General features: G+C 38.1%; 2 protein-coding genes and 1 long non-coding RNA gene across 5 annotated transcripts in view; 2 read left to right on the top strand and 1 right to left on the bottom strand.

The window, feature by feature from the left end:
• LOC123506027 overlaps window positions 1–4338 on the top strand; it is a 5091-nt gene extending 753 nt beyond the window's left edge. The window contains exons 2-10 of the mRNA XM_045257853.1: window positions 1–122; window positions 383–877; window positions 996–1217; window positions 1366–1863; window positions 1982–2203; window positions 2352–2849; window positions 2968–3189; window positions 3304–3780; window positions 3906–4338. The exon at window positions 1–122 is cut by the window's left edge and continues 97 nt beyond it. Of these exons, the coding sequence (XP_045113788.1) occupies window positions 1–122; window positions 383–877; window positions 996–1217; window positions 1366–1863; window positions 1982–2203; window positions 2352–2849; window positions 2968–3189; window positions 3304–3780; window positions 3906–4157 (3008 nt within the window). The 3' untranslated portion in view covers window positions 4158–4338. The remainder of the gene's footprint in view (window positions 123–382; window positions 878–995; window positions 1218–1365; window positions 1864–1981; window positions 2204–2351; window positions 2850–2967; window positions 3190–3303; window positions 3781–3905) is intronic.
• On the bottom strand, window positions 3773–7336 carry LOC123506029. Of its 2 annotated transcripts, none has more exons than XR_006675327.1 (3): window positions 7187–7336; window positions 6034–6167; window positions 3773–4170 (listed from the first exon to the last, which is right to left on the bottom strand). It is a non-coding gene; the product is annotated as an uncharacterized LOC123506029 (long non-coding RNA). The 2 variants fall into 2 exon arrangements; XR_006675328.1 differs by having other exon boundaries at window positions 6065–6167.
• Window positions 7337–9758: 2422 nt separating this feature from the next.
• Window positions 9759–23647, top strand: LOC123506028 (transmembrane protein 184C-like). 2 transcript variants are annotated; one of them, XM_045257855.1, is made up of 11 exons: window positions 9759–10140; window positions 11742–11907; window positions 13510–13652; window positions 14046–14082; window positions 15259–15461; window positions 15846–15972; window positions 16469–16623; window positions 17311–17431; window positions 17643–17817; window positions 18270–18490; window positions 20341–23647. In XM_045257855.1, exons 2-11 carry the CDS (start codon window positions 11788–11790, stop codon window positions 20377–20379), a joined length of 1341 nt encoding a protein of 446 aa, XP_045113790.1. In that variant the 5' UTR covers window positions 9759–10140; window positions 11742–11787; the 3' UTR covers window positions 20380–23647. The 2 variants fall into 2 exon arrangements, with proteins under 2 accessions (XP_045113790.1, XP_045113789.1); XM_045257854.1 differs by having other exon boundaries at window positions 9771–10234.
• The last annotated feature ends 210 nt before the right edge of the window (window positions 23648–23857 follow it).

The raw sequence follows: 23857 nt of genomic DNA, 5'->3' as shown, positions 1-23857 counted from the left end.
ATGGAGGATCAGTGTCCAAGAAAAGTTTTCGCCGCAGCTTCGAATTCCCCGGACTGGTTCAGGGTGCAGGCGTCGCCTCCACCTTGTCCACTGACGGCATCCTCACCATAACAGTGCCTAAGGTGTGTGGAGGGAGTGAGCTGTTATATATATATATATATATATATATATATATATATATATATATATATATATATATATATATATATATATATATATAATGTGTGTGTGTGTGTGTGTGTGTGAAATTAAAAATGCATGATGTGGTGTGTAGCTACTTTAGAGAAATAAACTACTTTAGAAAAAAAATTTTGTTTGGTAGATTGAAAATTAAGTTTTAGGTGTACATACATGAAGTACATAATTATTTTTCTTTCTTCAGAACATCACACAACTTACTGACATCAACATTCAGAGGTCCAGCAGCAAAGCAAACAGAGCAGCAGAAACCACTGAAGTGTCAGCTGAGTCTGCCCACCAGACTTCAGAGACACAGTCACAAAAAGCATCAGCAGTAGCCTCCAGTAAGACAATACACAAGAATTCTCTTACCAAAGATTCAAAGGCAGTCCATCAAGCAACCAGTGGAACCAACTCCACAACAGAATCAACTTGCAAGAAGTCAGTGTGTGAGAATGCCTTCCCAGTTCAACCCTCTGACCTTCTCCTGCCCATTTCTCACAGTGGACCTTTCTTCCAAGACACATTCTTCACTCAAGCTCACCAGGAGTTTGAGGAGGCCATGAAGAAGGTATTGAACACAGTGGGGGAGTCTCCCAGAGCTGATGTTATGACCTCTTACAGGAGTCTGAGGGAACAAAACTTGACAGAAGAGAACCAGGCAGTGTCTGTTACTGAAGACTGTCACCAGCACAAGGTGAGGATGACAGCTTGTTTCATGTAGATGTTTTCTTGTCATACAAAGAATTAGGAGCTTGGACAGGCAAGGTCCTATGTTTGTTACTTGAAGTGCAATAAATATCTTTGTTTTTCAGGTGGTGATTGATGTCAAAGATTTCACTGCTGGGGACTTGAAGGTGAAGGTGATAGATGAGGATCAAGTGGTTGTGGAGGGCAGTGTGGAGCAGCAGAATGGAGAATCATTGTCTAAAAAGACTTTCCGCCGCAGCTTCAACTTCCCTGGGCTGGTCAAGGCAGCTGACATTACCTCCACCATGTCATCTGATGGCATCCTCACTATAACTGTGCCAAAGAAGGTGTGTGGAGAAACAAGCTGATGCCATTCAAACCCAAACATTACACACTTACATAAATATAATACATATATAATTTAAATTGATGGAAAGATTTAAATGTTATATTAGTTTATTTCCCTTAAGCAAACAATTTTTCTTTTTCCCTTAGGAGACTGCTGCAAAACTCATAGATATCAACATTCAGAGGTCCAGCAGCAAGGCAAATGGAACAGCAGAAACCACTGAAGTGTCAGCTGAATCTGCCCACCAGACTTCAGACACACAGTCACAAAAAACATCATCAGTGGCCTCCAATGAAACAACACACAAGAACTCTCTCACCAAAGACTCAAAGGCAGTCCATCAAGCAACCAGTGGAACCAACTCCAGGACAAAAACAACGTGCAAGAAGTCAGTGTGTGAGAATGCCTTCCCAGTTCAACCCTCCGACCTTCTGCTGCCCATTTCTCACAGTGGACCTTTCTTCCAAGACACATTCTTCACTCAAGCTCACCAGGAGTTTGAGGAGGCCATGAAGAAGGTATTGAACACAGTGGGGGAGTCTCCCAGAGCTGATGTTATGACCTCTTACAGGAGTCTGAGGGAACAAAACTTGACAGAAGAGAACCAGGCAGTGTCAGTTACTGAAGACTGTCACCAGCACAAGGTGAGGATGACAGCTTGCTTCATGTAGATGTTTTCTTGTCATACAAAGAATTAGGAGCTTGGACAGGCAAGGTCCTATGTTTGTTACTTGAAGTGCAATAAATATCTATGTTTTTCAGGTGGTGATTGATGTCAAGGATTTCACTGCTGGGGACTTGAAGGTGAAGGTGATAGATGAGGATCAAGTGGTTGTGGAGGGCAGTGTGGAGCAGCAGAATGGAGAATCATTGTCTAAAAAGACTTTCAGCCGCAGCTTTAACTTCCCTGGGCTGGTCAAGGCAGCTGACATTACCTCCACCATGTCATCTGATGGCATCCTCACTATAACTGTGCCAAAGAAGGTGTGTGGAGAAACAAGCTGATGCCATTCAAACCCAAACATTACACACTTACATAAATATAATACATATATAATTTAAATTGATGGAAAGATTTAAATGTTATATTAGTTTATTTCCCTTAAGCAAACAATTTTTCTTTTTCCCTTAGGAGACTGCTGCAAAACTCATAGATATCAACATTCAGAGGTCCAGCAGCAAGGCAAATGGAACAGCAGAAACCACTGAAGTGTCAGCTGAATCTGTCCACCAGACTTCAGAGACACAGTCACAAAAAACATCATCAGTGGCCTCCAATGAAACAACACACAAGAACTCTCTCACCAAAGACTCGAAGGCAGTCCATCAAGCAACCAGTGGAACCAACTCCACGACAAAAACAACGTGCAAGAAGTCAGTGTGTGAGAATGCCTTCCCAGTTCAACCCTCCGACCTTCTGCTGCCCATTTCTCACAGTGGACCTTTCTTCCAAGACACATTCTTCACTCAAGCTCACCAGGAGTTTGAGGAGGCCATGAAGAAGGTATTGAACACAGTGGGGGAGACTCCCAGAGCTGATGTTATGACCTCTTACAGGAGTTTGAGGGAACAAAACTTGACAGAAGAGAACCAGGCAGTGTCTGTTACTGAAGACTGTCACCAGCACAAGGTGAGGATGACAGCTTGCTTCATGTAAATGTTTTCTTGTCATACAAAGAATTAGGAGCTTGGACATGCAAAGTCTCATGTTTGCTACTTGAAGTGCAATAAATATCTTTGTTTTTCAGGTGGTGATTGATGTCAAAGATTTCACTGCTGGGGACTTGAAGGTGAAGGTGATAGATGAGGATCAAGTGGTTGTGGAGGGCAGTGTGGAGCAGCAGAATGGAGAATCATTGTCTAAAAAGACTTTCTGCCGCAGCTTCAACTTCCCTGGGCTGGTCAAGGCAGCTGACATTACCTCCACCATGTCATCTGACGGCATCCTCACTATAACTGTGCCAAAGAAGGTGTGCATTGTGAGCATGTCACCACGATATAGTACTATATTCTATCACTGTGCATAAAGGAAATCCTAAGTCATACATACTCAAGAATTCTAACAATTTTCTTCTCTACAACAGGAACAACAGGAAGAGGTTCAAGTATTTGCCTGCAACTCCAAGATGGTGAATGCTGAAAATACCAGTTCAAAATTGGTGAAGGAAAGCAATTCTAAGACATCAGTCTCCACTGAAGCTGCAGTTGATACAAAGAAACAGGTGACTAGCAGTGCAACTTGCAGTGATAAATGGGAAACTGATAGTAATTATTCTGTAGAATCAACAAAGATTCTACAGAATGGGCATCTGAATGCCAAGAGGTCATCCTGGGAGCTGGACTCCCTCCTCCCCGTGTTTCCTAAAGGACCATTCTTCCACGATTCTTATTTTAAGGAATCTTGGCATCACTTTGATGTAGCAGTGAAGGAGGCCCTAAGCAGGCTTGGTCACAAGGAAACTCAAACAGATGACTTCTCCCTCTACAGGAATCTACGCACAAGTGACATGACTGACCATAGTCAGGCAGTCAAGGTTACAGAAAATGAGCAAGTTCATCAGGTAAGCTTATATTGCAGTTTATAAACAGTAAAATGTGATAGTGATAATTCTTGACTGATACAACACTAGTTGTTCTTGAATTACTTCTCTCTACAGCAAGTCACTCACCATTGTCTTGTCTGCAGGTGGTGCTCGATGTGCACGACTTCCTTGGAGGTGACATCAAAGTCAAGGTTGTTGGGAGGAGTGACGTGCAGGTGGAAGGGAGGATAGAGCAGGAAGAAGGAGGTAGTGTAACGGTGCAAAGCTTCCGCCGAAGCTTCCATCTTCCCGGTGTGGTTGACGTTGATGCTGTGACATCTGCCCTGTCTTCCGATGGTGTCCTCACCATAAAGGCTCCCAAAGGTGCTTCAGGAGCCAGCAAGGGAGGCTGCTGAGGCAGGTGGCTATCTGAGCAGTAGTAAGAGGAAGTGCTTATCTAAATCATGCATTCAGTCCCATGTTATGATTAACGTTCCTGTAAAAATTAGTGCGTTGTTGAATATTTCTTGTTAATTGTTTAATCATTTATATATTTTGATACAAATTATTTATGAAATAAATTTATAATAATTGCAATATCTTTTTACTAATCCTCTTAGTTACATAAAAAGCTATAGTATAGCAGTAAGATGTCCTATCAAGATAAAACATCGCATATTGTTTTCTCTAAAGGAATATAAATATGAAGGAGATCCCTAGTTCTCTGCTCCATCTACTTCAGTTTTCCTTAACATGCAATTAGCACAAAGGTAATATTCTTCTAGTCTCTTGAGTTATGTGTACAGCCAGGCTATGTCTTCATAACACAAATAACAGCCACATCTGTTACTGCACCTCATTCCCATGTAATGCTTACATTCATATTTTTCATTAATATTCCTGACTTACTTTAATATGCAAACAGGACATTAAGGCTTCTGTTCAATTATATATTGAAGAACACCCTGCAAATTAATTCTGTTCTGAAACCAAAGTTTCTTGTCATCCTTATACGTGTTGTACAGTCTAAAAAGTCAAGATCACCTCATCAGTACACATGCACAAAACAATGTATAAAAAAAAAAGTCTATCTAGAAAAATTGGTTTTACTAGTCATCTAATTTCATCATACAAAGGATATGAACAAAAGATTTCCTTGGTTTTTTACTTCAGACTACAAGGTAATGCAGCCTAACACTCATTCTGCTCATGATAAGGTACTTATTTTACTTCACTTTATTATGAGAGCGGAGGTGTTTGGTGAGATATGCCTTACGGAGAAATCTTTTCCCGCATTGTTCACATTCAAAATTTCTAATACCAGAATGAAAAAGTGCATGTCTAGTGAGATCCCCTTTCAAAGCATACTTCTTGCCACACTCACTACATTCAAAGCTCTTACCCCGAGTGTGACTGAGCATGTGTTGAGTGAGACAAGCCTTGTATGTGTACTTCTTACCACATACTTGACATTCATAGTCTTTAACATTCAAGTGTCTCAGCTTATGTTGGTCAAGGTTGGCCTTTCGAGCAAATTTCTTACCACATTCCTCACACTCAAAGTTTCTAACACCAGCATGAAGGAGCAAGTGGTCTGTGAGGTTAGCTTTTCGGGCAAACTTTTTACCACATTCATGGCATTCAAAATTTTTGATACCTGCATGAATAAGGAGATGTTCATTAAGCTTACCTTTCTGAGAAAAATTCTTGCCACAAACATGGCATTCAAAACTTATACCTTCTCTTTCCCGGGTATGAATGAGACGGTGTCTACAAAGATTGGCTTTCTGAGTAAACTTTTTACCACACTCTTCACATTCATAGTCTCGAACACCAGTGTGGACACGCATGTGTTTGGTCAGAGTAACCTTTTGAGTAAATCTTTTATCACATTTTTGACATTTAAATTTTTTAATACCAGAATGAATGAGGGCGTGTCTAGTGAGGTCACTCCTTTTAGTAAACTTTTTACCGCACTCTTGACAATCATATGGTCTCCTTGTCTTTCGAGGAGATAAGGAGCTACTATACTTTTTACCTTGCCTTTTTTTGCATATCTGACAGATAAACTTCTTTTTATCTGTGTGAATGGAGAGGTATGCTAGGAGGAGGCTTGGAAGAGTGAACACCTGTATGAACACTTGTTCACAACGACTACACTTGAACCTTCCCACAATTAAGGAAGGCTCTTCCTTGGTGCCCTTGCTGCATCCTCGGCTCATGTCCTCCACTGCAACATTTCTTACAGTGCACTCAGCAGCACACATTGTCAAGTGTTTGGCCAAAACTCACAATGAGGGAAGATGCTGACAAATCCACTCACACCAGCTCTTGAGAATGAGTGCATCTGAAGTGCTGCATGGTGCTGTGTAAAGTCCTGGCACATGAAGAGGAGGTGATGTGGCTAGGGCTCTACCTGTCAGAACCTGCAAAGGTGAAAGTGATGTCGAGAATCTATGTGACTCGGAGAGCTTCTAGGCTCTCTATTGGATATAGAACACATGAGGGAGAATTGTTACAGCAACACAACCAGCATGCAGGATTCACCAGTTACTTTACTCATGAACATTTTTTCATAGGAGCACCTCCTATGAACACCAGAACACAGGTTTTAGAAGAGACAGGGGATAAAATAATCATGATCAACAATTTGGTAAAATATATGAAAACACTTCATATCCAGGGCAGAAAGAGAAAAAAAAGAAAAGAAAACTGATTATTGTAGTAGTACTGTACCAGTGGTACATTGTTTCTTATTGTGTAAGATGAGTGTCATCGTTGTGCATCTAAATATTACAAACCTTGTATTCAGCCAAGTGTGGAGATAAATTTACATTACATATGAAAAATAAGAGAAAAATTCATTCAATTCAATTAATTCATAAATATACCTAATACAATACTTGTATGTGATACTATGAAATGATGCACCACAGAACAACACAGGTTTAAACAAAGAAAAATATATATAAGTAATGTTTCTTACAGCAGGATATATCAGTCAGTCTACTTCCCAACTATCATTTACAAGAGGAATAATCTAAAATCCATTAAACCTCTGTAAGCACCTTGGACTCTGGTTTCTAGGAGTGTCTTCTCTTGACCATTGAGACCACCTTCAGATGAATTCCCAATGTTCCCATAATGCTCCAAGGCAAAAGGGCATGATAGTAAAGGCTTCTTACCAGGAAATAAACACATCACTTCGGGATCTTAACGCGTCAGCACAATTTCAAAATCACAACATGAGGTGCTGTTAAATAACAATACGCCCATCCTTATTTTTTTCCCTATGGATAACAAGCAAGGAAATGTGGTGGGAAAACAGGGTTTTCATGTGGAAAACGCAACAATTAGCCATACATATCCAAGCATGTGTTTGTCATAAACTATGACAAACACAATACCAAGTCTCCCCTATGTCCTGCTTTTCTGGGCTGTTTACCTTGTCTTGACTGCCACAGGCCTGGCTGCCGCTGCGCCTTCATCACTGTATTGATTCATGGATTCGTCTTCATGTGTAGAAATATGTTCAGCTTCGCCTCATTCGTGCCCTTCACCTTCCAACCACGCAAATGAAGCACAAGCAGGCGCACCTAGGAGGCAAACACACCATCAGCAAACAGTCTTCTCGGTTGGAGATCCTTTGATCGGCACCAGTCTTTCAAGTTTCGCTCGATTTCTTACAGCTGTCAGGTTTTCACACCATGACAATGCAGTGGCAGAGACTATAATACCTCTAGAAACATAAATAAATCAACTTGCCTGGTGTTGAAACACCTGTTCTGCCATACAACAGCAAAGCAGTCAATGCAGCGGTCCCGATACATGAGTAGATTGACGGCGCCATAACAAAACAAATGTGTCGCGCCAGAGTCTGAGCAGCCAGATCTACGATGCCATCAGATTTCAGCAGCAAGAGATACTCAGAGAATGTGGGTCCCTCACTATCTCCATTGCAAGGAAGCTTAATGAACACCTCATCAGAGCAATTTACGTTTATTTATTTCTTTATTGTCATTTTTTTAAAGGATACAAAACAGCAAGGGACGTGAGGCGTGAAGTAGAGTATGCCCAAGCTTAGAATATGCTGCTATCTATCTTGGCCGTGGGTACTTACAAGAGCGCATCCATACAATACTGCATTAATGTTAACATAACATAACATAAATAATAGGATAACAAAGGGCCACCAGGGCCCATCTAGGTTATCCTGTATCAGTCACACAGCGACCTCATGTTGCGGACGAACCTGTCTATTTAGTATCTACACCGTCTAGCTCCTGAAGGCTCTCACTGAGCAAACCCCCAAGTTAAATTCTTAGCATCATCTCTCACAGGATACTTACTCAACGCATTATTGGCGTTTATAAGTGTGCAGTATGGCGTTATTCCTCTAAGTGTGGTGCTAATGCAGCGAAGAAAAACATATCGGGACATGGTTAGATGGTAACGTTATGTTCTGTGGCGAACTACAAAGTTGAATACGAAACTGAGGCCAGAGCAACGCCGACAAATCACGGTACTGACTGCTACTTCTGCACTATTGGTACTGAACTGAGTGACAGGGACCAACAGTAGCTTCAAGTATCCTGACCTTTTGAATCAGCACGTCGTCCTGTATCTCACTGTGATGAAATTCCACTACGTACCTATCTTTGCAGAACTTCCTGACATAAGTGACGAAAATTCCTTCAGTGTGCATGAAAATGAAGTACGTGGTTCTTAACAATGATGCTCCACAGCCTTTTTACCTCAAAGTAACTAAATGATCTACTGTAGTTAGCGATCTCAGCTTGTCAGTCTCCTGCCGAACTGTTGGCCTCCAGATTGAAAAAAAAAAAAAAAAAAGACGGCTCGCATGAATCACCTTTTACCGCAACTAATGTTGTCAACTTAGTGCTTTAGCACTAAATCTAACGCCTTTTCAAGTTATTTAGCACTTTGGTGCTTTTTTAGAGCTTTTTTCATATAATTTAGCTCCAAATTTAGTGCCATATCACTCATTTCAGTATGTGATTTCCTCTCCATCATGAACTTTTTTTTTTTTTCTAGTACCATGTGATATCATGCATACCGAGACAATACAACTATAGGTAAATACACACACACACACACAAATATAGTTTCCCGCAAAGATGTATTGAGACGTGGAACAGTTTAAATGAAGAAGTAGTGTCTGCAACGAGTGTGCATACTTTTAAAGTAAGATTGGATAAGTATAAATACGGAGACGGGCCCACACGAGCATAAAGCGCAGGCCCTGTAAAACTACAACTAGGTAAATACACACAAGAATGGTTCCAGAATTTAAAGGGATGACATATTAGGGGAGACTAAAAGCTATGGATCTACCAACCCTGTAACAAAGAAGAGAGAGAGGGAATTTGATACAAGTTTATAAATTGATTAACTGAATGGATTAAGTGGATAATGAGAAACTAATCCTGAGAGAAGAATATGACATTAGAAGCACAAAATCGCATAGTAAGAAACTGAGGAAGGGAAGATGTCTGAGAGATGTTAAAAAATATAGTTTTCCGCAAAGATATGTGATCCGGTGACCCACCCGGAAAAAATCGTCACGAGGCGCCGCTTGTAGTACGTACTTGTCGAACGATGGACTGCGCTGTCCCTCCTCCGCTGAACACAATTTGAGAACCACAGGATCATTAGAATAATGCAAGGCACAATTGTTGTGCTGCGTGTAGCAATCTGCTGAAACGAAAAATAATATTGAAAAAAACTGACACGAATGAATAATAATAATAATAATAATAATGTGGATAAGTGGAACATGATGCAACTGAGGAGGCTGTTGACATTTTTCATAATAGTGTGAAATTGTGAAGTAGGTAAAAGTTCTTATTCGGTAACATCATACGAGAATAATGTTGGAAAGTGGCATAAATAAGAGTAAGAAATAACTAGATTTTCAAATAAACTACTGAGAACGGGTTGGGAAACATGAGGCAAGTGCCTGATAACTTAATAAGAGAGCCGAGATGCAGATGTAGACTACAGTAGAGGGAAATGTGATAAATGATACGAGACATATTGCATGAATAAAGAACATTGGGTTAACGATGAATATAAGGCAATGGAGGCAGTGAGGGGCTGGATTTCGATGACATCGATGAAAAACAAGTTATCATCTATGTACGTACATGGTACCTATACCGATGAGTAGTACTGGAGGCAACTACGGAATATGAATAAACAACGGGGCCTTACAGTGAAATGCGAGCTATGGATTCATAATCTGATATGAAGAATGATGCTAAAGAACTATGAATAAACAGTACTAGTGAAGGAGGAGCATGAGGCAAGTAACAGAGAGGAAGGCAGGTAAAGCAGAGTAGAGGGCGTCAGTCACCTGTCTGCTCGTCACCTCCGGGGGTAGGTAAACAAACCCCAGCCAGCAACTAAAGACCAACCCAACCTTCCTCTCTGCCTGTTATCAAGCTGTTAGTGCAAATGGAGGCAGTGAAATGTATGTACCTGTGTCCTAGTGTGGCCGGGAATGTGTGAAGTGCGTAGATAAATGATGCATGTGATGGGATTAATGGGTGTGTTTACCAGGCGAGGCGTAAAGTGTGAACTCGTGATTAGGAATGATTGACATCAACTCACCTGATAGTACACAGTCTGGGAACTCGACTCACTGTTTGCTCTGGTGATCGTGAATGTGATGTTACTGTTGAGTTTGGCTAATCTGATAGTCTAGTAAGGACAGAAGTGGCATGGCTTTGTTTAGGACGAGAGCAGACTTTGGTATAATAAGTACTGATGACGAGGTCGCTGTGCGACTGATACAGGATAACCTAGATGGGCCCTGGTGGCCCTTTGTTATCCTATTATTTATGTTATGTTATGTTATAATAGTTAGCTCTCAGCACAGTCAAAGAAAGTAATGTTTTGAGTTCAGAAATAAAATAAATCATGCAATAAGATTCACTTATAGGAACATTGAAAATTGATGTTGTGGAGTAATATTAATGTTATATTTGACATGGGTCAGTCCGTGAACCTGTTTAAATCCAAGTGTATAGCCAATTTGAACTAGTCTCCCTTCCCTCTTTTAACTTCTCAAATGGTAAGTTAAAAGATATGTGGCCCTGAATGTAATAATTATGTACATGTGACTTGTGATGCTGTACATGGCAATAAGAAAATGAATGGGATAGCTTGCACTCTTTAGGAGACTATGTGATAGGTGATGGAGGAGTCCTTGTGACATTCAGGAGCTGTTGGCAGTTATGGGGTATGGAGATGCAACAAGAGTAGTGCATAGTGAATGGGCCAGCAGCACTGCATTAATGGGTTACCTTACGTTGGTCAGTGAGTCTAATATTCTTTCTCCATCTTTTGGTATGAGACAATATTTGTACATCTACCATGGGTCTGTTAATCTGATATTTTCTCCAGCTTTAGGTGTGAGACAATGTTTTAAAACATAAATAGAGATTTCAATGTGTTCTGAATTATCTGTTGATTTTTTCAGTGAAATAACTTCTTAAAACTGAGTTTCCTTCTTCTTATAATAGAAAAAAATATAAAGTATTATTTTGTGAGAATCATTGGAATGATACAAAACATGCCAAACTTATCAGAAAATAGTTTTGTTTTGATAATAGTGATGTGTATCTTATTTAGAGTTTACTTCATGTGTTTTAAATGTTATTCCTGATTTGAATTATTAATGGATTTTATTGTATTGTGATTAGTGGTATGAGCAGCTTGTAATGAATTGATAGTTTAACTATTGATATATTGTCACTGATTACAAATGATTTATGTACTGTAGGTATATGAAAAACAGTAGTTCATGATCTCATGTGTAGAGTATTGAAGTGTGCTGGAATTGTCATGTAGGAGCTGAGGCAAGGTGTGTGGCAGTAATTCCTGATCTCTTGTGCAGGATGTTTAGGTGTGCTGAAATTGTGTCATAAGGGAGCTGAGGTAAGATGTGTGACTGTAGCTTGTGATCTTTTGTACAGAATGATTAGCTGTGCTGGAGTTGTGCCATAAAGGACCTGAGGCAAGATGTGTGGGGAGCGCTGCCGCTTGTTGTGTGCCCAGTGGCGGCTGTGGATTAGGCCACTGGTGTTCGTGCTCTATGGCAGCATCATTCTGGGCTTAATGCCATACCTCATATACACTCTGGTAAGACTGTGAGAGTTAACATAACAGTGAGAGATTGATTTTAATCACTTTGTATTGCTTGTGTAATGTGAACATATGTAATTTTTACTTGATAAACCCTGGAACGTCCTGCCTGATTCTATATTTCTCTCTTACTGTGAGTTGAACTCTTTCAAGAGGGAAGTTTGACTTTCTCTTTAGAAATTCACACCTTGTTAAGTCTTCCTTCCTCTTTCTTGTCCTAGGCCAGTGGAGGTAAATTACCCCCTGGGGATAATTTAACAATTTTTGGGGAGTAATAGAGACTCAATCTGAGAGTCTACTGTTTTAATTTAACTATATATATATATATATATATATATATATATATATATATATATATATATATATATATATATATATATATATATATATATATATATATATATATATATATATATATATATATATATATATATATATATATATATATATATATATATATATATATATATATATATATATATATATATATATATATATATATATATATATATATATATATATATATATATATATATATATATATATATATATATATATATATATATATATATATATATATATATATATATATATATATATATATATATATATATATATATATATATATATATATATATATATATATATATATATATATATATATATATATATATATTTTTTTTTTTTTTTTTTTTTGTGAAAGGGTAATATGCTTAAGTGTGGCATGTTAAATTGGGTAACAAACTGAAAAAAGTTTGGAAACCACTGCCCTAGGCAATTCACCTCATACACAAAGAAAATGCATTTATGAGTGAACAGACCATTAAGAATTCTAATAAAGCTTATACAGGTTGAACCTCCCAAATCCAGCAACTGCCAGATCTGAGACTTGCTGGGTTAGGGAAATTTCTGGATTACAGATGGTCCCTACCCTGCATAATCTTAGTCAACCTGCATTATAACTGTAACATTGCTTTTATATGATATATGTGTGAGTGTGTTAGCTGGACAATTAAATAAACAGACTGAAGGATACAGAATGACACATGCACTGCCGCATCATAGCGATGTTCTGGCAAACTTACCTACATTATTCCGGGAAATTGAAATTATTTCCACAATTTAGAATTATACCAGATTATAGGATTTGCCAGATCATGGAATTCCAGATTTAGGAGGTCCAACTTGTAGTAACTAAAGTTTTCTTCATGTGATGGAAAACTGTATCCATGAAAGCTCATATTAGAAATATTTATATAGACACCTGTTATTGACATTTTTGTTTTTTAACCTTTTTTTTGTCTTGGGAGTAATTTTGGAATTTTGTTGTAAAATTTGTTAAAATCATAATATAATATGTAACTTCTATGTGCTGTGGAATTGGGGCATTTTTTAGTTAGGAAATTTTAAAAGAATAACATGAAATTAAACTTTCAGATACTATGGATTAGGGTAATTTCTGTGTTAGAGAATTAATATATCAATGTATGCTATGCTGTTAACTTGTCAAGTGTTTTCTGGAATCAACAACATAAAGGTAATTTCTTAATTAGAGAATTATTGTATCTGTCCAATGATAACTTGCCATATGTTTTCCAGATTCAACATGACATGGATGGTTTCACCATAGCATGGCTGATTGGTGGAATATTTGTGTTCATGGCCATCCCCATCACACTGTGGGAGATTGTACAGCATCTCATCAACTACACTAAACCCAAGCTACAAAAGCATATCATCAGGTGGGTGGCTGAGATGTGACTTCTTACTGGTTTCTTATATTTACCTGCCCTCCAGTGGCAGTACATTGCAATCACGGTAGTAGTATGTTGATGAGGTAGCTATTGCAATCACTCTGTATACATTCTTTATACATTTGTGTATCAATCAGTTTATGTGGAATATCAGTATTTTGTACTCTCTTGAGTTTAGCCCTTGCTTTCTCCCAAGGATGGTACACGAGTCTTGAGAATAATGAAACTTGAATAGTGCTAGACTCATGATGGTACTGTATATGAATTAAATGAATACTGTGGCTAGAAAAGGAAGGCCTTGAATGAGAAGAAAATAATATTTTTGGTGTTATATGTATTGCAGACTTTTAGCTAATACATATTTGTTTTCCTATCTTTCAGAGTATTATGGATGGTACCTGTGTATGCTCTTAACGCTGTAAGTATGTGCTATGTTTGTATGAGTCATGGACAAAGAGGAGGAAACTTTGGGGCTGTTTTTCTACATCAGGTCAGGGAACGGTTGTAGAAAGGGAAAGGGACCATCATGGAAATAATGAAAAACTGAAGTGGAGACAAAATCAATTAGCCATGAAAGAATTTTGCAGGTGATCAAACCAAAAATTCAAATAGTACTTATTTACGTTTTTAATATAAAAAAAAATGAAAGAGGAAAACTTAGTAGTTAATCCTGAAAATTTTGGTTTCCACTAAAGTCTTAACATGTAAAAAGGGGAGGCGATTGTTACTTTCAATAAATGATCTAGATTTAATATCAGGAATGTATCCATAAAGGCAGTGTTGAAACTGAAATACAGTAAGCCCCCCTTGGCGAATTAATTAGTCTGATGAAACTACCGCCAAATGCGAATTTCGCCAAGCACGAGTTCTTTATACCATATAAATTGCCTAAGAAATGCCTCAATCAGTCTTTGGTCATTGCCAAAGTCCCTCTATTGACCCTTTAAATACCATCTTTCAAGTTGAAATAAAATCTTTTGCCTTTACATATTAAAACACATGTACAAAACAGACCAATAAACAATAAATAAAGCTAATAAGGCATGATATAAAGGCTGTAACTCTCGTTTTTCCACCTGTTTCTCTTGCCCACCTTTGTCCTTGCCGCCACCACCCTTGTCCTTACCCCCACCGGTACCACCTGTTGCGCTGGTAGAGGCCATGTTGGTGGTAAATCGCCAGAATTCATTCCCATGCTAGCAGAACAGAGGGTAGCACAAACAAAATGGCTGAAGGGGACTCTCACACTGTGTTATGATAAGTTTAGAGAGAGGTCTGATGTCACTGGGGAGCCGTGTGGTTCGCCGTGCGGCCGCCAGGGGACCGCCAAGTTTGAATTCAAATTGCCAAGCGTGCACTCGGTGGTCTGTGGCTGCCCTACCACCAAAAGTGAATTTCGCCAAGCTGAGATTCGTCAAGTGTGGGGGCTTACTGTACTACATTATTTGAGGACTTAGATATTAAGAAAGTATCATCAGTGTAAGTAGTTTAAAAGAGACATTTGAAATTAATTGAATAGTTATCCAACCTCAATGTTTCACTGTAATATAAAAAGTATTTTCTAAAGATTAATCCCTGGTTTGTGTATTTCCAGTGGCTGGTGCTCGGTTATCCCAACTTAGCCCCATATTTGGACACTGCACGAGAGTGCTATGAGGCTTATGTCATCTATAATTTCATGATGTTTCTGTTAAATTTCCTGGATGATGAAATGGATTTGGATGCCACAATGGAAAGTAAGCCCCAGACAAGTCACTTCTTCCCACTGTGCTGCCTCAAGCCGTGGCGTATGGGAAGGTAAGGCTGAAGCTGGCTTGGTAATGAGCTGCTATTCTGACAAGTATAAGAAAAGTAATTTAGTCCTATAATTGCTCCATGAAGAAACCTTATTAAATAAATCCAACAATAACAGTTTTTCACTTAAATTTCTCTCAAGCTTACTGTCTAATGTCTACTACTGAAAGTTGTTGAAGATTTGTAAATACAATGTAGACAATTTCAATGTTCTAAAGGGAAACATGATTTCATTGTGGTGGTCATTCATTTGTGCAAACATGAGATACTTTTTATGTTAATTCCCAACTGGTGTATCCTCTAGTAGCAGTTAATGAAAGTAGATTAAAGATTTGTAAATGTCATGTTGACAATTTGGATGTTTTAAAGTGAAACGTGATTCCTCAGGGAGTTTATTCATCGCTGCAAACACGGGATCCTTCAGTACACTGTGTTCCACCTGATGACCACCTTCATTGCCTTTGTGTGTGGCCAGGCTGGAGTGTATGAAGAAGGAAAACTCTCTCCCAAGAATGTGAGTGAAACATTTAAACATTTCCTTACTTATAAATAAAACAATGTGAGTGGGTCATTTAAATATTTCCCCAATAATAGGTAGAAGAAAGTGAGTGGGGCATTTGAACATTTCTCCACTAATAAATTGAAGAAAGTGAGTGAATCATTTTGAATATTTCCCCACTAAGAGGTAGAAAAAATGAGTGGGACATTTGAACATATCCTCAGTAACCCTCCCCCAAGAAAGTTAGTTGATCACTTAAATATCTCCCCAAGTCTTTCATAGAAACAAATAAGCATAAGAACATAAGAGAAACTGCAAGAACCTGTTGCGCCTACATGTGGCAGCTCCTGTGCCAAACATGCTTGTCTATTTATACCACTATCCTTATCCATACATAAATTTGTCTAATCTTCAATATGCTCTCTTCGTAATATATTTCATAAAGTCAATTAAAGAATTGTACCAGACTCAGGATTCAAATGATAACAAATTCTCATTGTTTTTGTTTCAGGCATTTGTGTATCTGTTTGTGGTGAACAACCTGTCACAGTTTGTGGCCATGTATTGCCTGGTGCTCTTCTACAAGGCCATGAAGAGGGAGTTGGACCCCATGTCTCCACTGGCAAAGTTTCTCTGCATCAAAGCTGTTGTCTTCTTCTCATTCTTGTAATCTTCCTTCATATTATGTCTTAATTTTTTGCCTATTTGTTTGTTTATTTATTTATATATATATTTTTTTAATTTATTTATTTATTATTTTTTGTCATTCGTTTGCCTATTTTATTTTGTTTTATTTTTCATTTGTTTATTTATATGTGTTACATGACTCTTCATTGAATTTAGTTTTTTTCAGTTTTCATCTTTATATATTATACATATAATAAACAAAATAATTTTAGTTTTCAAAAGGGACCTGTGTTCTCAAGCTAAAAGTTATCAATATCCTATGTCATATATTTAAAATCTGCTTTCTTTCCTTTCCTTTTAATACCTCCTGGTGAATTAAGGTTAGACAGCTTTTCTTAAAGGACTTTGTAGCATTTGGAGACTGTTAGTCCTAAGTCAGTACTTTTTATAAACTCAGACTGTGGCCACCAATGCTAGATTGATATTCTGGTGTAACTTTCCCTTTTCCCTGTACGTAGATCCTTTTATTGAAGTATAAGGGAAGTGGCCATAAGTTGCTGATGATTTGTTTTTTGAAATTTTTACCCTAAGAAGATGCCTTTCATAAGTTTAGACCATGGCTACATTTATTTTTAACTTATACTCTAGTGTAACTGTTTTTGGATTCCATTATTGTAATGTTAAGGAAATTAATGTAAGTTACTGATGATAATTTGTCTTTTTCAGTCAAGGTGTGGCCATCATGTTTCTGATGAAAGCACAGTTCATGCATGACATTTTTGGCATCAATTCTGGAGACCCTGATGTAGATGAGGACAAGGAGAGGGAAGACTCAAGTATTATCCAGGTAATTTGTTTGCTCCTTTCATTATTATTTACTACCATCATTAATAGGATTGCACATGTGATGTATGAGTGTATGGCCCCTTATCTGGGCCATCCTTTTGTATTATTTATCTTTTTTTTTTTTTTCTAGAAATTCCACAGTCAATAAAGTTTGTAATTAATACCGAGGTATTTCCAGGAGACGAGTACAGCCTCTCATTGTCTTTTTCCAGAACTTCCTAATCTGCATTGAGATGTTCATAGCAGCAGTGGCACATCACTATGCCTTCTCCTACAAACCTTATGTTGATGAGGAGTATGAGACAGGGAATTGCTGCCACACATTCCTCCTTATCTGGGACATTTCAGACGTACGCTCAGATCTTCGGGAGCATGTCTATGTCGTCAGTGAGTACCAGCCTATATACCTACTTATGGTCTCTCCATCTCTTCTTGGTGTCAGTATCAGCCTTCACTTGTACCTCTTCTTGTTCTCTATGTACCTAGAAGCAGTGCACTATGAGGTTGAGTGATTAAAAGTGGAAGTGAATGAGTCAAGTATTCAGGAGCAATGCAGCATGAGACTATATGACAAAATATGTAATTAAAAAAGTGAATGAGTATTTTGAAAAAGAATGAGCTTCAGGTAGATGATCTGAGTCATAAAAAAAGGACTAGACATTTGGAAGCTATCCATTCTTGCAAGGTAAAAGTCACAGGCAGGAGAAAATACAGAAGTAGGTAGAGAGTTGCAGAGTTTACCTGTAGAATGAATGAAATATTGAGATCTAGTTAACTTTAGCATTAGAGAATTGGACAAAATTAACAGTGTATGAAAGTTATTCTTATCACGTCTGCAGGTGAAGGCATGAAGCGGAGACTAACCTCCCGGGGTTCAGGGTGGCCAGGGGGAACCTCCAGCATGAGCCACGGCAGTAATGGCGATGAACACACAAGACTTATTGATCCCCACTCACACTCCGGCCGCCACTACCACCACCGCCACCACCACCATGACGCAGGTCATGGCCACCGTTACATGTCCACCTCAGACTCAGAGCATGACATCATCATCCAGCAGGTAAGTTCAGTGTTGCCTGTCTCTTCTGTGTTGCATATGTCCACTTCCTACCTATCTTGTGCTTTCTATAGTGAGTATTGGCATCACAGTTCTTTTTTCCTATCAGTTTCCTCTGTGGTTTGTGCTGTAAGTATTAGTAACACAGTCTTCTCTTCCTACCTGTCTCCTTTTTGCACCACAGACCTTTCCTCTAGCAGTTGTGTTGCAGCTTCATGTGAATGAGTGTGAATGGGAAAGTTATGTGGCTTGTCTCGGCTACCCTTTTTTGTTACAGGAGACACCCTTAGTACTTGTATGTACGTATGTATGTATGTATTTTTTCAATTCTTTTTTATATAAAGCATGAGGCCGGAAGTGGGGGTGAGGGGGTCCTCCATAGCATATGGTACTTTTTATGGCTTTGAATTTTTAATATTTTGTTTGTTGCTATCAAATTATGATATCCAGTGAATTTCGCAAAATTTTAGTGAGGGAGTAGAGAGTAATAATGTCACATTTCTTTTCTTTTTTATTTCACAGCCTTTACTTCTTTATCAATCATCTGGAAAAAAAATACCATGTATACATTGTTGTTATATCTACGTTTTGATCAGTTAAAAGTTCCACTTTTATATTTAATTTCTGGGAAAAAATAAAGAATTTCTTTCACCATTAATTTCCTGCACTTTGATTTCCTATTTATTTTTCATTTTTTGATAAAATAGCCCTTTAGTTATACTTTCCATAGATACCTCACAATAGACGATCAGATTCATAACAAATTTTGTGAAAATTTTTGAAGCAAAAAAAAAAAACTTCGAGATATCGGTCCCTAAAGATTTTTTCTCACTTTATCACTGTCCTGCTGTTTTTATTTGTTTGATTGGCATGAAATCTTCACACAGTATTCTTTATACCATGTTTACTCTCTGGAGTAGGATAAGGTATCTGGTAGGCCCTTTTAAACTCAGAAATGAGGGTTTCAGGAGGTGCCACCTCCCAACATGACGTGCGTGCTCCCACTCTCATGCATGGTTGAGTACTGATGTGAGGAGCGAGAGGGAAGACAGATGCTCTACCATATAGTAGGATGCCAAGTGACAACATTTACACAAAAGAAAATTAGTTTTTCTATATAAATTCCTTACATACGAGCTGTGATGCACATCGCACGTGGTATTATGTGAGTCATACTATGATGCAAGGTATTTAAATGCCTCTCAGGAGGGATTTTTGTGGCATTTTAGGGGGGAAAAAAATTCTCCACTAGAAAGTTTAGGGTGTCTAGGGGAGATTGAGCGAAGAAAATAAATTTCTTAGATTTCTCAGATATTCGTCAAATTTCACTCCCAGACTGGGCCCTTAATCTTTTATTTATTCATTTATTTATTTTCTATGTAAGGGAAGTTCTTGTCATGGGCAACAAAAAAGGACTGAAAAAGTAAGTATACTATATAGTCACCAAGGATGAAACTGCTGGCAAGTGTGAAGTGTGGTTTGTCTGTATTGTCCCAAAGCAGGAGTTATGCATTTTTTTCATTTAGTGGGAAGTCTTGTGTTTGTTTCTATCAGCATGTATTAATAGAAATAAGCCTCTCTGTTTTATGTAAGAGGAAAACTGGCCAAGGGCAACATAAAGAGTTAAACAAAAGGGCTCATTTAGTTGCCAGTCTCTGTGCAGGTCCGAGAGAGAGTTGGCCAAAAGAAGAGGGTAAATGTCTTGAAACCTCCCTCTTAAATATTTGCAAGAAGAGGTGTGGTTCATATTATTGCAAAGTAAGATATTCCTCAGAGTTTGTCTTTATTCTTTGTATGTAGTAGGAAATATTGTGTATGACTACTACTGATACTAAAGTTAGCTTTGTTTGCAGGGAGAGGAGTCAGACCAAGATGACATCAAGGCTATCTGACACCCAAGTGCCCCTCGGCCCGGCACTGTGGTGTGAGGGTGAGGGACCTCCGAGGGACACTGTGGTGTGGGGCGAGGGAAGGAGTGCTGTGTGGGATGTCATCTGAGCTGTAGTGACGCTGCTAATGCTGGAATGCTCAAGGCTTGGAAGTATTGTTTGTGCAAGAATTAATAGCTTGTGTTCATGAGTACCTTACACATGAGTTTCATGTTATTATTTATTAGTTTGAAGCTTGTGTTTATTATTTATATCTACTGGGAAAGGGCCACAAAATATTCAGCTTAAGTTATTGTTATTCAAGTGTGCTGTGTTCTTGCCAACTTTATTGATAAGTTTCTGGTTTCATCTATAAGGATGTTATATATTATATTGCCTTAGAATTAAACCGCTCCGTATCACTCACTTTGCATAACAAGATGCCACTTTAAAATATAATTTCTGATGCATTTCTTGGGCATATATTCTGTTCCAAATGATATTCACATGTTGCCTCGCTCATGCACCTTTTTCCTGCTTGAGCAAAGAAAAGAAAAAAAAAAGAAAAGAAAAACTGTCTAGTTGCCTTCTTTACTTTATCTATCTATATTATCAGTCTACTAATATTTGACACCTTTTCCTCAGAACTTCCCTTGGGGGATGACCAGGACAGGAAAATGTCTTGGCATTCCCCCCTTGCATGCTCCACTCCTCTCATTGTCTTTTCTCCCCGTCCTCTCTCATACTCTCATTCTCTGTCCTCCTGTTTCACTGGAGGTCTTGCATCCACTGTGTCATGCTCACATACACTCTCCTGATCATCTCTTTGTTGTTTTTCTGTTTCCCGTGTGGCCAGACCACCTTCATGTGCTGGGCTTTAGTTCTGTCTCTGCTTACTGGAAGTGTTCTGCTTAGATATAACCTCTCACATTGAACCCTTTATATTTCCACTTGAGGCTTGGTGATAACTGATCTCGGTACCAAAGAAAGAATTGCACTGTAATTATTAAGCATTTTCAGTGTGGTGATATGTGTTAATAAAATATATGTATATAATATAGTGTTATAGAAGCAAAGAATTCAGAAGAGATAGTATAAACCAGAGTTTTATTTCATGCAGGGATTAGATAAACTTGCTTGTAAAGTTACTTCTCTTACATTTATATATATATATATATATATATATATATATATATATATATATATATATATATATATATATATATATATATATATATATATATATATATATATATATATATACTTATTATGACAGTAGAAATAATTGTGATGGATTCTGTCATGATAAAGCATCACTTTAATGAGAAATGTGTGTTCATAAGAGGCTGCCACTTGAAGACTGTGTACTAATACATACAAAAAAATTAAATGGAAGCATAACCATTGTCAGTGTGGAGCATTTTGTGTGCAGTAGAGAACATATAGACGACGTACTTCTCATGTACCTAATTCGACTTATACTGGGGACTAAGGCATACACATTACCAGCTTGGATGTGTGTCTGCTGTAAGTAAGACTGATACTGCTGCATTAAGTACAGTTAGGAATTTATCCAAGGGAACAGCACCAGCAGTAGCACCCTTGTAAACTTGAAAGTAATTGCTTTTTTGATACAATTGAAGTCTAGTCAGACCAAGAGCAGGAATACTAGAGACAAAATAGTAGCTGCAGGATGGATCTCAGGGGACAGGTGCCACTCTCTGCTTGGTTGGTGCTGCTGTTTAGGGTACTGTTGTGTAACCTGCTCTCACTCCCACTGTATTTGTGTTGGTTTCCTCAGGCAGTCCAGTGCATATTCTATCAATCAGATTTTATATGGAGATTGTCAGTAGTCCAAAGTCTCCTCAGCCAATTGACTAATGTGTATCTGTCACCCAGTATAAGGTTATCAGTATGTCAGAGTATGCAAAACTGAGGTGAGTAACAAGATAGTGGAAGTGAGTGCAAGAGGTCACTACAGGTATGGTGGATATGTGGACTGCAATTATTATCCTCTTTTTATTTATTTGTGTCCAAAGTTATGTGCAAATCTTATTCAGATGATCTGACTTTATGAGTGAGTGGAAAGAAAAAAGTTACAGATTGAAGGTCGCCACTTGAATCCATTGGTAGATATTTACAAATACCCTTAGCAGGAAGCTGTACCTCACCTCACCCTTGCCACTTGTGCTCCTGTAGTGTGAGATCTGCCCCAGCTCTGTGAGTGTGCATAAATTTCTTGTGGTCTTGACACCAGATTTGTTTTCATGATGGCACACAACACTTTTCATATTCCTTGACCAGCACAACATGAAATGAAGTTAGTGATATGGGAAGATACAGGATGAAGTAGTAGTACAGTACATCCTCTAGAAAAGTAAAGAATTCATCCTTCATTTTCTTATACCATTAATTCCTGATAGTCTCATCCTCTGTTGGTGACATGAAATGCTTCCCATAGCTATTGTGTAGTGTTGGTGTTTAGTTTGGTTCAGTCTAATCTCCTGTGAAGGTGCCAGTAGGATTTGGCACTTAGAGGTGACAAAGCAGGCAGAATTGTGGTGAGAACTATGATGAATTTTTATAAAGTTGATGCATCGCCACCATGGCAAAGATTGACTAGCTCATGTTTCCTGTTTGTTTCCCCAGGATTCCAAGTCAAGGCAGCTCAGGTTTTGCAGTAACAGTCAGGCTTTAATTTTTATGAAGACTGTGAAAGCTGCAGAGGAGAAAAATAGCAATCAAAGTGTTCAAAGATTAAATCAGCTTTTGAAAATGAAAGTGTAAGCTGTGAAAAAAAAACATGGAGATATTTACTTGTAAAGGTGTTCAAAGATTAATTTAACATATACAAGTTATAGAGGGAAGAAAATGCTAATAAAATGTAAAGACTTTTTCAATTTTTTGGAAATGGTAAAGATACACTATGATCTTTAATGTTAGAATGATGTGTTGTGTGTGGCAGTTGTTCTTCACACCTAACAATAGAACAGCATTTCTTCCAGCTATGTGACCTGTCTTACTCGAGAGTACATGTTTGTTAGCTTAAGACGGCCTTTATAATACATGCTTTGATGGATAACATGGATAACATCGTAGCATTTAACAGTAGCACGGACCAGTAAATATGTATTATGTGTAGGCAGGAATGGACAGTATAAACAATTCCTCCTTGCAGTCATCACCTGTGCATTTGTTAGTGTACAAGAGATAAAAGAAGTACTAGGCTGTGCTCTTAAGAAATGTCCCTTTGAAAATAAATGTCTTGCCTTCAACACTTAAAAAGACATGTTATTTCTGGATTTTCTTTTAATATATGTAATTTTTCTTCCTTGTATGACCTTATCACTCTTACAAAGATGATTAGCATGTCTTCTTGCATATAAAGCACATTGGTGTACTAGAGGCACCCTAAACTATGATACTTTCTTTGAGTGCTTTACACCTTCATCAGCATTACATCTTATCAGCTCATTAGCAGTAACATATCACTTGCTTGCTC

The sequence above is a fragment of the Portunus trituberculatus genome, chromosome 19, assembly GCF_017591435.1.
Source record: "Portunus trituberculatus isolate SZX2019 chromosome 19, ASM1759143v1, whole genome shotgun sequence".
Classification (NCBI taxonomy): Eukaryota; Metazoa; Arthropoda; class Malacostraca; order Decapoda; family Portunidae; genus Portunus; species Portunus trituberculatus.
This window is presented reverse-complemented; position numbering and strand designations above follow the sequence as displayed.

What these genes read in the sequence shown, in the direction of transcription:
- LOC123506028 (XM_045257855.1), top strand. Translation starts at nt 11,788, where the DNA reads ATGTGTGGGGAGCGCTGCCGCTTGTTGTGTGCCCAGTGGCGGCTGTGG. An exon ending in CTGTGTATGCTCTTAACGCT is followed by an intron (nt 14,083 to 15,258) that starts GTAAGTATGTGC and finishes GTGTATTTCCAG; the next exon opens with TGGCTGGTGCTCGGTTATCC. An exon ending in GAAAACTCTCTCCCAAGAAT is followed by an intron (nt 15,973 to 16,468) that starts GTGAGTGAAACA and finishes TTTTTGTTTCAG; the next exon opens with GCATTTGTGTATCTGTTTGT.